Genomic DNA, 15,251 nt, shown 5'->3' with positions numbered 1-15,251 from the left:
AAGGGCCGTCGGGGCTTGATCTTGAAGGTGGATGATTGTTGATCCAAGGGGCCGTCGAGGCTTGATCTTGGAAGAATGATGAACGAAGAACGAAGAAGGCTTTCTTGATTCTTAAGGAACCTGGATGCTTGAGAGCTTCGAAGTTTCAGAGCTTCAGAGCTTCAAGGTGTAATATGAATTGGTTTCCAAATGAATGAAATTGGCTTCTATTTATAGAATTTTCCAAGGCCTAATTTTGAATATAATATTCCAGATGAAATAAGTCGTTTCTGCCAGGTGTTGACACGTGTCCTGTTTGATGACTTTTCCGATGATTCTCGATTTTTTGTTTAGACACACGCTGCGTGTAAAATTTATGTAATACATGAGCGCTGAAACTTTGATTTATCGGTCAACATTTATTTACCAAAATTTCGATGTCTACAACTACGTCTTTTTAGTTGTTTTGTGTGAAAACTATTCATGCCTGTTGCGACTAAAACTTTCAAGTCCCGCAGCAACGCGCGGGCATATTTTCTCATATGGACCAAAACAAAAAAAAAATCCATGTTATAATAAGAAAACAAAAACCAAAGTTTGTGTACCTTAGTCATCAAGAAAAGCACCTGAAGATCTAACAGTAGCACAAGGTTTTTTATTTATTAAGATCTAGAAGCCCCTTAAAACAAATGCTTAAACATGATTTAGTAACATAATTCCAGAGGTGACCAAATTAATGAAAAACGTAGTGATGCCCCCCGTGAGTTTATGAATACTCTAACCATCACTTGCATGCAACCTGTGCCCTAAATACCAGCAAAGCAGATTTTCCTTATTTACCATACTCTTCATATACTTGAGCAGAAAGGCGCGGAGTGAGAAGGACTTCAAGTTGGGAGGTTCTATGGTTGGTAAATTCCATCGACTCACGCATGTCAACTGGCTCACCCGTCGGAGTTGCGATTTCAAATCCATGAAGCAAAGAAGCGAGTGTCAATGGCATAATCCTGAGGGCAAGTGCTATTCCGGCGCACATTCTTCTTCCACTGCCAAACGGTATCAACTCAAAATCCTGACCTTTAACATCAATGTCGCTGTGTGTTGTGAAGAATCGTTCAGGTCGAAACTCATTTGGATCGGGCCAGACCTTCGGGTCTCGATGAATCTTCCATACGTTGACGAGGACGCGAGTGTTTGCTGGGATATGGTAGCCGGCTAGAACGCAATCTTCATTGGATGCATGGGGCAATAAGGTTGGTCCGGGAGGGTATAAACGGAGCGTTTCTTTGATAACGGCTTGGAGATAGACTAAGTTGTCGACGTCTGATTCTTTTACTGCCCTCTCTCTGCCAATATTTTGGTCTATCTCTTCCTGGACCTTTTTTAGAGTTTTAGGGCTGTTAAGAAGTAGAGACAGTGCCCATGTTAATGTCCCTGTTGTCACATCTACACCTGCTAGAAGAAGACTCTGCAAGAGAAGTACGTAAAATTCAACAATAGCATTTGTACAAACAAAATTTACACATTTTTGCTGACACACTTTCTAATAAATGGAACCCTATGCTTATCGATGAAGGGCGATAGAATTATCAGATGCATTCAGTAAGGAAAATGCTGAGGAGACTACTTTTTTGTGATACATTTGTATACAATCTGATGTTGTAAATGATGCGTACATGTTACGTCAATTAATGAGTTTATCTCATTGGATATTGGTTGTATGCATTAGTTGACACACAAGGATATTAAGATGATATATACACTAATGTGTTATAAATACGTCTCCTTCACATTACTCATTTATTCAATCTGATGGCTATAAATAAAGATGAATGTGTAAGAAAAGAAAGCAAAAATGAAAATTTAAACAATTAAATGCTAAACTGCACATACGTACCAGTGAGGTAGCTTTGTTGATAATGTCAGCTTCAAAAGAATTGGTAACTTTAGCATCATCAAGAACTGAAAGCATCAAATCCATGAAGTCACGCTCCTCCTCATCATCTTTCACTCCATTAGAAACAGTCCTCTTTTTCTTTTGCTTATGCTCTTCTAACCATCCTTGAAGCACTTGATCTACCTCCTTTGCTACCTTCCTCATGGTCTTCTCATGGCCACCCAAATCCAACCACCTCAAGAACGGAAGCGCATCCGACAGTACAAAAGTAGCATTCAGTCGAAGCCAATCCTTGAATACATCACTCCCTATCAAGTCTCCATGGGTGTAATTTGTAGCTTCTGAAATTCGTTTCCCGATAATCATTCTAAAGACGACGTTCTGGTTTATGTCCGCAAACCAGTCCTTCATCTGTACCACCACCTTATCGGAACCACTACTCTTGTTGTTCTTCGTCCACCGATCGTATATTTCTTTCATCGATGCACTCACTTCGGATTCTCTAAAGTGTTTGAGCATCTCGACGCGGTGGGGGGATAAGACCTCCACCATGACCATCTTCTGTACATGACTAAAGTAGTAGCCGTAAGAGCTGAAAGGAAAGAAGGCATAGTTGTAGCCCAAGATTTCTGAGGCTAAAGAGCTTACACGGCTAGCAAACACTTTGTCGTAGGTCTTTAAGCACTCTTTCGCCATTTCCGAGCTGCTCAAAACTAGGGTTCTCTTCACTCCGAACATGAAAGTGAAGATCGGTCCGTATGTGTCCGCCAATTGAGCTATCACCACATGTAGTGGCTCAGACGAACGTACTAACAAGGGTAGGTGACCAATTATCGGCCACGCACTTCTGGCTTGAGGTGGTAGTTTTCTAACTGCTTTTCTTGACTTAAAAATTATAGAGTAGAGGAACAATGAAAAGGCCAATGATGCTACCACAAAAGGAACAAGAGATGGTAGGTGGAAGTCCATAGAGATTGTTTGATGGGGAGTCCTTAGCTAGCTTGTTTGTCTTGTCAGTGATATATGGATGGGGGTTTTGTTTTGTTTTATATAGTGAATTTGGAGAAGTTACAGACTTTCTAATTATTCTGGTTCAGTGTATCCAAACATATATGGTAAATGGAGGGTGTAAATTCCTTGTGCGTTTTATTCCATATTAGTACAAACACATTAAACGAAGAGATAGGGATGAAATGGCAGAAAGAAATTATATTTGTTCATTTTTGCATTTACCATAATTGTCATTTTCTTGTAATTTGACTAGATATTCAGTATGAAATTCTTTCTAAAGAAAAAAAATCCGATCTGGAAGGAACTTGTTAAAGAAATGAATGATAAGGAAATTCACCAAAAAAAAAAAATATCTCCATTCCATAGTACAAACACATTAAAGGAAGAGATAGGGATGAAATTGCAAAAAGGAATTATATATGTTTATTTTTGCATTTACCATAATTGTCATTTTCTTGTAATTTGACTAGATATTCAGTATGAAATTCTTTTTAACGAAAAAAAAATCTGATCTGGAAGGAACTTGTTAAAGAAATGAATGATAAGGAAATTCACAAAAAAAAAAAAAAAAAAAAAAAAAAAAAAATTCTCCAATCCATATTAGACCATCTCCAACCCTTGGGCTAAAAGCCAAATTTTTTAGCCCGGAAAATTTGGCTTTTAGCCCAGAAACATCTTTTCTGCTCCAACCCTTCTGCCCTAAAATTTTAGCCCGGAATTATTAAAGAATGAACTTAGGCTAATTTTTTTCTTAAATCAATTTTTTTTTTAAATAAATATGTAGATTATTGTAAATTAATTTTATGAACATTTTAATCTAAAAAAATTTAAATTCCGATAAACATTTGGCATTTAGCCCGGGGGGAAAGCTGGGAAGTATTTGGCCCAGAAATAATATTTGGCATTTAGCCTAAAATTTTAACATGGGTTGGAGAGTGTTTGGGGGGGTAATTTGGGCGGTAATTTGGCTTTTAGCCCAAGTTTGGAGATGGTCTTAGTACAAACACATTAAAGGAAGAGATAGGGATGAAATGGCAAAAAGGAATTATATTTGTTTATTTTTGCATTTACCATAATTGTCATTTTCTTGTAATTTGACTAGATATTCAATATGAAATTCTTTTTAACGAAAAAAAAAATCTGATCTGGAAGGAACTTGTTAAAGAAATGAATGATAAGGAAATTCACCAAAAAAAATAATAATAATAATCTCCAACGCATTTACTATATTTCGGAAATTCACCAATTATGGCAATGTAGGGATAAAATGGGCATAGAAAAAAACTAGAACATTTATGGACCAAAACAAAAAAAAAATCCATGTTATAATAAGAAAACAAAAACCAAAGTTTGTGTACCTAAGTCATCAAGAAAAGCACCTGAATTAGATCTAACAGTAGCACAAGGTTTTTTTATTTATTAAGATCTAAAAGCCCCTTAAAACAAATACTTAACCATGATTTAGTAACATAATTCCAGAGGTGACCAAATTAATGCAAAACGTAGTGATGCCCCCCGTGAGTTTATGAATACTCTAGCCATCACTTGCATGTAACCTGTGCCCTAAATACCAGCAAAGCAGATTTGCCTTATTTACCATACTCTTCATATACTTGAGCAGGAAGGCGCGGAGTGAGAAGGACGTCAAGTGGGGAGGTTCTATGGTTGGTAAATTCCATCGACTCACGCATGTCAACTGGCTCACCCGTCGGAGTTGCGATTTCAAATCCATGAAGCAAAGAAGCGAGTGTCAATGGCATAATCCTGAGGGCAAGTGCTATTCCGGCGCACATTCTTCTTCCACTGCCAAACGGTATCAACTCAAAATCCTGACCTTTAATATCAATGTAGCTGTGTGTTGTGAAGAATCGTTCAGGTCGAAACTCATTTGGATCGGGCCAGACCTTCGGGTCTCGATGAATCTTCCATACGTTGACGAGGACGCGAGTGTTTGCTGGGATATGGTAGCCGGCTAGAACGCAATCTTCATTGGATGCATGGGGCAATAAGGTTGGTCCGGGAGGGTATAAACGGAGCGTTTCTTTGATAACGGCTTGGAGATAGACTAAGTTGTCGACGTCCGATTCTTTTACTGCCCTCTCTCTGCCAATATTTTGGTCTATCTCTTCCTGGACCTTTTTTAGAGTTTTAGGGCTGTTAAGAAGTAGAGACAGTGCCCATGTTAATGTCCCTGTCGTCACATCTACACCTGCTAGAAGAAGACTCTGCAAGAGAAGTACGTAAAATTCAACAATAGTATTTGTACAAACAAAATTTACACACTTGCAGACACACTTTCTAATAAATGAAACCCTATGCTTATCGATGAAGGGCGATAGAATTATTAGATGCATTCAGTAAGGAAAATGCTGAGGAGACTACTTTTTTGTGATACATTTGTATACAATCTGATGTTGTAAATGATACTACGGCAATTAATGAGTTTATCTCATTGGATATTGATTATATGCATTAGTTGACACATAAGGATATTAAGATGATATATACACTAATGTGTTATAAATATGTCTTCTTAACGTTACTCATTTATTCAATCTGATGGCCATAAATAAATAAAGATGAATGTGTAAGAAAAGAAAGCAAAAATGAAAATTTAAACAATTAAATGCTAAACTCCACATACGTACCAGTGAGGTAGCTTTGTTGATAATGTCAGCTTCAAAAGAATTGGTAACTTTTGCATCATCAAGAACTGAAAGCATCAAATCCATGAAGTCACGCTCCTCCTCATCACCTTTCACTCCATTAGAAACAGTCCTCTTTTTCTTCTGCTTATGCTCTTCTAACCATCCTTGAAGCACTTGATCTACCTCCTTTGCTACCTTCCTCATGGTCTTCTCATGGCCACCCAAATCCAACCACCTCAAGAACGGAAGCGCATCCGACAGTACAAAAGTAGCATTCAGTCGAAGCCAATCCTTGAATACCTCTCTCCCTATCAAGTCTCCATGGGTGTAATTTGTAGCTTCTGAAATTCGTTTCCCGATAATCATTCTAAAGACCACGTTCTGGTTTATTTCCGCAAACCAGTCTTTCATCGGTACCACCACCTTATCGGAACCACTACTCTTGTTGTTCTTCGTCCACCGATCGTATATTTCTTTCATCGATGCACTCACTTCGGATTCTCTTAAGTGTTTGAGCATCTCGACGCGGTGGGGGGATAAGACCTCCGCCATGACCATCTTCTGTACATGACTAAAGTAGTAGCCGTAAGAGCTGAAGGGAAAGAAGGCATAGTTGTAGCCCAAGATTTCTGAGGCTAAAGAGCTTACACGGCTAGCAAACACTTTGTCGTAGGTCTTTAAGCACTCTTTCGCCATTTCCGAGCTGCTCAAAACTAGGGTTCTCTTCACTCCGAACATGAAAGTGAAGATCGGTCCGTACGTGTCCGCCAATTGAGCTATCACCACATGTAGTGGCTCAGACGAACGTACTAACAAGGGTAGGTGACCGATTATCGGCCACGCACCTCCGGCTTGCGGTGGTAGTTTTCTGACTGCTTTTCTTGACTTCAAAAATATAGAGTAGAGGAACAATGAAAAGGCTAATGATGCTACCACAAAAGGTACAAGAGATGGTAGGTGGAAGTCCATAGGTATTTGTTTCATGGGGAGTCTTTGCTGCCTAGTTTGTTTAATCAGCGATACATGAAAGAGGGGTTTGTTTGTGAATTTAGAGAAAAATCTGATATGGAAGGTTTCACGTCTCGTCTCAAAATTTGATGTTTATTTTTAGTAGTAATGAAATTATCAAAATGTTCTGAGTAGCCATGTGAATCTTCTACGTGGATTTCAAATTTCGTTCCACTTTTCGACTCGTAACTGATTATTTTTTTGAAGTACTCAATTTTAAGAACACGTGATCACAGATTGAACTTTATTAGAAATTATAACGAACAAGTTGTGCTCTACTTTGTAAAAATACCTGCCACACATTCAAATTTGAAATCTGACCTCGTGCAGTGTACACCACTGCCTTGGTCTGTGGTGAGAGTGGCTTTGTTTGTTGTGCTGCGTTGGGAACTTGATTCAGCTTTAAAGATGATAAATTTTTAGTTCTGTCGCGAATACAAATGGTACACTACGTGTTATAAATATTGAAAAATCTCTCCTTAAAGAGGTTTCATGCAGAACAATCGTTGGACACCTTGGACATGTGAAAGGAGCATAATTCTTTTCTCATATAATCTCTATTTTATCTCTTTTATGTATTTATTTATTTAACTAGTTACGAAAAAGTTATGTTAAAATTTTATTTTAAATTATTTATATAGGAATAAAGACAAAAAAAAAGTATGAAAGAAAGGAAGGTAAAGCTATCTTTAACCGAATGAGAGTCAAATGACTCGTTTTAGCCCTTTGGTCTTCCAAAAAATTATTATTTTAATGAGTCTTCCAAAAAATTAATATTTTAATGAACATTGCAAGGCTATATTTCTTATCATCTCCAACAGAGGCTATAAGGCCAAACATAGTCCTGTCACAAAAAACCATCTCCAACCGATGACCAAAGGATCATAGGGCCAAACATAATTTATTATTTACATTTAAAAACTATAACAACTTAAATTTAAAAACTACAACTTATATTTAAAAACTACAACTAAAATTAAAAAAAAAACCAACTTAAATTTAAAAAATACAACAAGTTAAATTTCGAGTCCATAATCAACATCATCTTCATCATCATCCGCCATTGTAAGAGTATAATCGGAGGTAAACAACTGCCAATGGGCCATAATTTCCTTCTTTTTTTTATCAAAATAGGCCTTACTCATTAGACTGTAATCCGAAGTGTTCCTTTTGCATATTCTTATCATCCATCTCTTCTTGTATTGGTTTGGCCCATACTTCATGCCTACGGTTCATTTCTTCCGCGGCAAAGGCATTTTGCTCTACCATTAATCGCAATGGGGCCGCCACTTCCTATTGAGCGGCGTAATCAACATTTGCCTTACCCTTTTCCTTCAACCTTCGGGCCTTGTTTCGTCTCATAGCCCTAGGTATGGAACATTCACCCGAAGACAGATTTTCCCTTGTTTCTTGAATGGTAGAAGATCCATCTTCATCCCCATCTACAGATGAGGATTAAGTTCCGAACACCGGCATAGGACCTACTATATGTTGAGGTGGATCTTCAAATAACACCCACCCTTTACAAATTTTCCAACAACCGTGAAACTAAAAATGTTTCAAGCTGCCCTCCAATTCCTCCACTTAGCGTACCTAGAAAATATAATTACAAAAATTAAAAGAAATTAATTTATGAAATTAAATGTAATATAATTAAATATAATTACAAAAGTTAAAGGAAATTAATTTATGAAATTAAATGTAATATAATTAAATATTTAATATAAATTGTGAAAACACTTACTTCATTGTAGTAATTGGCGCCGCTTTCATGTCTACTTGCGGCTGCTAATAGTGCTTGATGCCATTTATTCAAACTTGGATGAAGATGTTTCTTCCATCTTGAAGAACAACTCTCGTGGTTTCGAGTATTCAATGGAGTAGTGTCTTCGTAGAACTCATAGCATTTTTTGGACACACGAGTCCAAACACCTTCACTTGTTTGAGAACTCCCCTCCACATTATCTTTCGAGACTCATCTATCAGCCCTGCAAAGAGTTTCATCTTCTTTTTTGGTCCAAGCCCTACCTTTCATTGCAGATGAGGCCATTTAAAAATTATTGAAAAAATTGAAGGAAAGATTATTGGAAGAGGTATGAGAATTGAAATGGTGTAGGAATGGTGAAAATTATGTGAGAATGATGTAGGAATGACTTAGGTATTTATAGGAAAAAAAATGAGAATTTTTTAAAAAACTTTTGGCCCAAATTTTTTTTTATTCAAATCCAACGGTAACTGACGTCAACATGATGTTAGCTAGCCGATGCTAGCTAGCGTCACACTGACGTCATCTAGCTGTTGTGTTTAAATTTTGTGGCCCGGCCCGGGCTAGCTGGCTAGTTCATTTAGGCCACCCAGTTGGCCCTTTGGTTCTTTTTGTCCAATGGGGCCCAAGAACTATTTGGCCTAGCCCTGGGTTGGAGATGATTTTTGGGCTATTTTCAGCCCTCTGGACCCTTCAGTTAGAGATGACCTAAAGGAATGATAATAAGAAGAGAGAATTTTACTCCCATTTGAAACGGTTCAATGTGCAGGTGGATTATTTCTGATGGGTTTTAAATACCCACTCAGAAGTCATCATTTCTACAACACCATTAGAAGTTATCCACTAAGAACAGCTACACAGTGGGTTAATCCCCTCCCCCTTCAAAAGGGCTCCAACGTTTCAAAAGTCCACTGGGCTCCGAGGGATCACAGTTTCTCTCCCAGGCATAAATCGACAGGCCCAAGGCCTGTTTATGTGATGAAATGATGACATCATGATAAATTAATAAAAATTAACCAAAAATACAATAATTAATTTAAACTACAGTAAAAATTGAAAAAAAATTTAATATTCTTTCTATAAATCTTCCACCTTACATCACATTTCAATATTTTAAAATACTTTCAATCAATCTTTTATTATTATCATATATTAAAAATAAATTATTTTTTTATCATTTTATAAAAAAAACATAATAATATTTTAATACCAATTATCTGGCTATTCAGTTTAGGTGTGAAGATGCACTTGGACAATTAATATTCACTACATGCAATTACTGTTCACTAAGGGGATTGAGTTGCCTGTAGCATGGGAGGAGGTTTACTACACTGGAAGTGCTCTAAGGTCATCTCCAAAGGAAATATCAAATTGTAAGAGTCAAATTACAAATGATGGTTGATGTGGCAATCTAAAGTCTTATGTTAAATTTTGTACTTCTCCAACTGAATTATCAAATGTTATTTTATTATTTAAATAGAGCTTTAAATGGTTTTAATTATTAAAAAAAGATTGAAACAAAATTTCTATTGGTTGAAATGTTAATAGAATAAGAAACTCACTATTAAAATGAATAAAAATAAATTTGACATAGATGTCAAGTTTGATGCCAAATCACAAAGCCTTCAAATCCAATAAGCAAATAACATTTCGGTTGGAGAGACTTTTGATGCCAAATTTTCGTAGTGGCTTTCCATATAGGATTTTGAAATCGCCTTTGGAGATGCTCTAACACATCTCTCTCACGCCTCACTCTCTCTCCTCGTTCCACTCAATCGTTCACTTTCTTACACGACCTGTTAACTCGATCTAAACGACATGAATGTAACAATTTTTGAATCAACACGTCAACTAATCGGGTCGCTATCGGATTACACGTTAATAACAGAGTTCTTAACAAGTTTACTCGCAGGTAAACCCGTTTCAACCCGTTAAGAAAAAAATTAGTTTAATAATTTTTAAACTAAAAAATCATACTACAATAGTCACATTATTTTCAAAGCACATTAAAAATACCAAAGCACATTAAAAATTCACAATAATTGATTTACAAGAGTGAAAAATGTGAAAGAAAAAAAATATAATATACACACGCTCGTGATCGCATCTACACTCGACGATGGGTACATCGTTGTTTGAATTTTTATAACCCTACAAACCCCCATGAATAGTACTTTTAGGGGAATTCAAATAAATAAAAATTCATAATAATTAATGTTCAAGTGTGAAAATTGTGAAAGAATGTGTAAATGATTGTGATTGCATCCTCTACGCTTAGCCGATAGTTACATCGTCGTCTAGATTTTATAAACCATCCAAACCTCATCAATAGTAATTTTTGTTTGAGTGAAAATAAATAAAAATTCATAATAATTAATGTAGAAGTGTAAAAAAATGTAAAAAATATATATAATCACTCGTAGTGACAAGCTTTACAAACTTCGCGAAGAGGTCAACTCCATGATTCGACACCATAATCCATAAACCCTAGATTTATATTTAATGGTCAATTGTCGTTTATGTCCATTCTTCTTACCAGATTTCATTTTTCATATTTCTTTTTTGAAAACATGACATTTTAGCGAATACGGAAAAATAAACAGTTCGGATCGTTGATATTACGTTTCGATGTTTACGGCTAACTGAAATATGAGTCGATGATATGTAGTTTCTAGAGACTTTATAAACTCCGAGCAATATTTGATTCCTTTGTGTGAAAATTGGTTACGAATGGCTCTGTATTAATTGTTTGAAATCTTTCAAAGAAAAATCCAATTTCCGATGAAACTACAACCGACGAACAGTGAGAAGACCGATGAAGAAAAGTGAACATTCTGTCTACTCTGATGACATATTCTCACACCGTTAGTGACACACCCCGACCCGGAATGTCCACTAGGACTTCGAATCAAGTTGTGATGGCCGACACCTGGAAGGTGACGAAGCCATAAAGTGTGATGATGTGGAAAAATTGTGAATAAATTTAAACCTAAGAGTGCCTAAATACCAGAGTGCACTGGTGAGCGGGAATAAACCCACTACACACGTGATGTTAGAGCATAAGTAACTACAGAAAAATGAATTGGGAATCGTACCTTCAAAATAATCTCCCGTACTAAGAATCGCCACGAATCTTCGACGATAAGAAAACTCAGCTAATAAGATTTGGAGGGTGAAGCCAAGACAAGGGTGAGTGGCCCAATAAGTAATATTTTAATAGAAACCATATAAAACATTATAATCCCTCTCTACAACACCTGTATAATTTCCAGAAAAATCATAATATAGCACAACACAGCATCTCATCAATAATATTAAATAATCATGTGATTCATAACTCATGCTAGTACGCAAGTCGGAGTCACCTAGGGTGACCTGTACGACTTACCCATATCTCGTCACATATACTAGTAAGTCGGAGTCACCTAGGGTGACATGTACGACTTACCCATATCTCGTCACATATACTAGTTCATCACATATTTCCTCACATAAGCTAGCTCATCACATATTCATCATATATGCTAGCTCATAACATATTCATCACATATGCTAGCTCGTCACATATTCATTACATATGTTAGCTCATCACATATTCATTACATATGCTAGCTCATCACATATTCATTACATATATTAACTCATCACATATTCATCATATATGCTAGCTCATCACATATTCATTACATATGTTAGCTCGTAACGTATTCATTACATATACTAGCTCGTCACATATTCATCATATATGCTAGCTCGTCACATATTCATCACATATGCTAGCTCGTAAGTCTGAGTCACCTATAGTGACCTATACGACTTATCCATATCTCATCACATATACTAGTTCATCACATATTTCCTCACATAAGCTAGCACATAAGCCGGAGTCACCTCTAGTGACCTATACGGCACTACGTCTGCACACGAGTCGGAACCACAGTAGTGGTCTGTACGACATAACTGGGTGTAAATGAATACGCTCAAGTGCTATGATCACGTGAAGAGTCACCTACGAGTCGGAACCACCTATAGTGGTTTGTACGACAAACATGTGCATCTACCTTGAATTCAAGGTGAGCACATGGTGCGAGAGGTGAACATTACGTGAAGGACTATGCCCTGGCCACGGGCGGGAGCACTAACACCGGGGTGCATGTTTATGAGCTTTAAATGCATCTAATACGACATGTACTACTCATAAGCGACCTGTACGACAATACCGGAGTTACCTATTATTGCAACTTGTACGACAAAGTGACAAAGTCGGAGTTGCTTAAAACATAAATGTAGTCATACCATAACCCCATCAAATCAACTAATACCGTATACTTACCTTAACTTACCTTTGCATCCTGCGTTCACCTTTGCACTTCAGAGCGTTCATAATCATTATGTTCAAGGAATATACATATGGGTATACCAGGATGTAAGGCTGAACTTTAAACATATCAAAATATTTCAAGATATATAAATATATAAACAAATAGTCTAGAATGCATAAACTGTAATGCCCCATTCACAAACTATTTACTTTTGAGAGTAATCATCGATGATAAGCCTAATTAAACACTAGTTAAATTAACTATCAATTAATTCCCTTTCCTTACTTCAATATGATTTATGATCGACATTTAACCACTAAACACATAGGGTCAAATCTTATAAACTTTCCACCAATGTCCCTCAAACTACTCAATTTCCCAAACTAGACTATTGTCTCGATTATTCGTTCCCATATTTTATATGGTTGCATCTAACGTCTCGTTAGACTGCCTACGTACCCTAAGCAAGGATCAAGCCATTCACAGTTCACAATAATCATTTATGGTAATACGCATATGGATATATCATGATGAAATCTAAACTCAACGATCTCGTAGTATTTTATAACATATATATATATATATATATATATATGTCATGGCATAAATTTCTCAGTTTTATTTAAAAGCATTTATAGAATTATCAATCACGAAAAAATATGATAAGTAAGGAAAGATCCACTCACCTGGAGTCCGCGCTATAACTTCCTAGTACAAACATCGAGGCGTCACGAACGATCGGCGCTTGTGACCAATTATTGAACCTTATCTCAGAATTCTCGTCGATACAATACATAACTTACATCGCACATGAGTCTACGTAATTCAGTCCAGAAGATCTACAAATCAGATCTCTGATCCGTAACTTCCAAGGATCCACATTATGCTTCTAGAATAACATACTAAAGTTTCAAAACGATCCAACGGTCGGATCTCCGCCAATTGCCAAAACCAAGTGGCAGTTAACATTTTATTTTATGAACTTACAAATCCAATTAGAGAAGTTCCTATATTCCTCAAATATTATGAATGATAACCTAGTAAAGTTTGATGACGATCCAACGGTCGGATCGTCGATTAATATAATGGCCTATTAACGTATCTTAGAGAATTTTGGTTCTAACGATCAATCTACGTCATGCAATTCTCAAAACTGAATTCAAGGAATCTAATTATCCTAAGAATAACATCGACGGCCCTCTGGCCACGCGCCGCCACACCAGCCGCCGCGGGTGGCGGTTGGCCGCCTCAGCTCGCCGGAAAATTCAACTATTTCTAAAAATTCTCAAAAATTACAGAAATGAAGATCTCAAAGAGTAGAGCAAACTTTATACCTGCGGCCAAGGCCAATTTGACCTGGAAAAGCTCCAATTTTGCTCAAACTCGCCGGAACCTTAGATTTTGGGTATGTTCGATTCGACCTCCAAACTTGTTCCAACGCCTCCATCACTGCTTGGGCTTTGTTCCTGGGTTTTAGGGGAGTGTTCTAGTGGTGGTAATTGGAGAAAAACATTTCATAATTGATGGATTTCGGCTAAGGATACCCGCGGCACCTATGGTGGTTTTGTTAAACCCCACCCTTATTTTATTTAAAAATGGTTTTTAATTCTTAATTAGTGAGCCCAAGGGGCCCACCCCTTTATTTGTGTGTCCCCCTATGACCTTCTTCTTTCCCTCTTTCCCTCTTTCCCTATTTCCCTCTTTCTTCTCTCAACTCTCTCTGCTCTCTCTCTTTCGACCTGAGCACCACAATCACGCATTCACCACTGTGGCTCTCCGATGACACACACACACACTCATCCTCACACCCAACTGGCCATGACGCACCACCCATCACCATCACTCGGACCTCCATTCTCTCCCTCACATCTCCGGTCTATCTTTGGCACTATGCACAGTCAATGTGCAAGTGTTTCCAACGAAGGTAAGTTGAACCACTTTTCCATCTTCCTCCATGGTAGTCTAGAAGGCTTAGTGGTTGCTAAAAAGTGGTTTTTGGTGAGCTTTATGTCACATCCCAGCCCGGGGTCCACCACATCCCGGGTCCGCTCCACTACCGTAGCACGATATTGTCCTCTTTGGGCCCCAACCACGCCCTCACGGTTCTGTTTCTAGGAACTCACACGAGAACTTCCCAGTGGGTCACCCATCATGGGAGTGACCTCGCACGTTACTCGCTTAACTTCAGAGTTCTGATGGAACCCGAAACCGGTGAACTTCCAAAATGCCTCGAGCTAGGTAGGGATGGGAATATACATTTAAAGATCACTCCCCTGGGCGATGCGCTTAACTTCCAAGTTCCGATGGAACCCAAAGCCAGTAAGCTCCCCAAAGGCCTCGTGCTAGGTAGGAATGAGAATATACATTTAAGAATCACTCCCCTGGGCGATGTGGGATGTTACAATTTAAACGTGAAAACTGCTCAGGGAGCATTCTCCATATTTTCCGGCGAGCACCACCACTTTCGAGGCAATTTCTGGCCAAACTATGGCGATTTGGCCTACTTGCAAGGTATCAATCTCTTCGTCTCGCTGAGTACTACAACTTTTATTTTTGAATCACTCGATTTCGTTGAGTTTTGACAAAGTTATGGCCGTTTAAAGTTGGTGTAGCTTTCCGGC

At 37.7% G+C, this 15,251-nt stretch overlaps 2 protein-coding genes across 2 annotated transcripts; both read right to left on the bottom strand.

The window, feature by feature from the left end:
* Positions 1-663: 663 nt before the first annotated feature.
* Positions 664-2,922, bottom strand: LOC103419195 (cytochrome P450 CYP82D47-like). The gene is made up of 2 exons (XM_008357311.4): positions 1,877-2,922; positions 664-1,447 (listed from the first exon to the last, which is right to left on the bottom strand). Exons 1-2 carry the CDS (start codon positions 2,843-2,845, stop codon positions 812-814), a joined length of 1,605 nt encoding a protein of 534 aa, XP_008355533.3. The 5' UTR covers positions 2,846-2,922; the 3' UTR covers positions 664-811.
* Positions 2,923-4,284: 1,362 nt separating this feature from the next.
* LOC103419182 (cytochrome P450 CYP82D47-like) lies at positions 4,285-6,611 on the bottom strand. Its single transcript, XM_008357300.4, has 2 exons — positions 5,536-6,611; positions 4,285-5,112 (listed from the first exon to the last, which is right to left on the bottom strand). Exons 1-2 carry the CDS (start codon positions 6,517-6,519, stop codon positions 4,477-4,479), a joined length of 1,620 nt encoding a protein of 539 aa, XP_008355522.4. The 5' UTR covers positions 6,520-6,611; the 3' UTR covers positions 4,285-4,476.
* Between the last annotated feature and the right edge of the window lie 8,640 nt (positions 6,612-15,251).

This window comes from Malus domestica, chromosome 04 (assembly GCF_042453785.1).
Source record: "Malus domestica chromosome 04, GDT2T_hap1".
NCBI lineage: Eukaryota > Viridiplantae > Streptophyta > Magnoliopsida > Rosales > Rosaceae > Malus > Malus domestica.
This window is presented reverse-complemented; position numbering and strand designations above follow the sequence as displayed.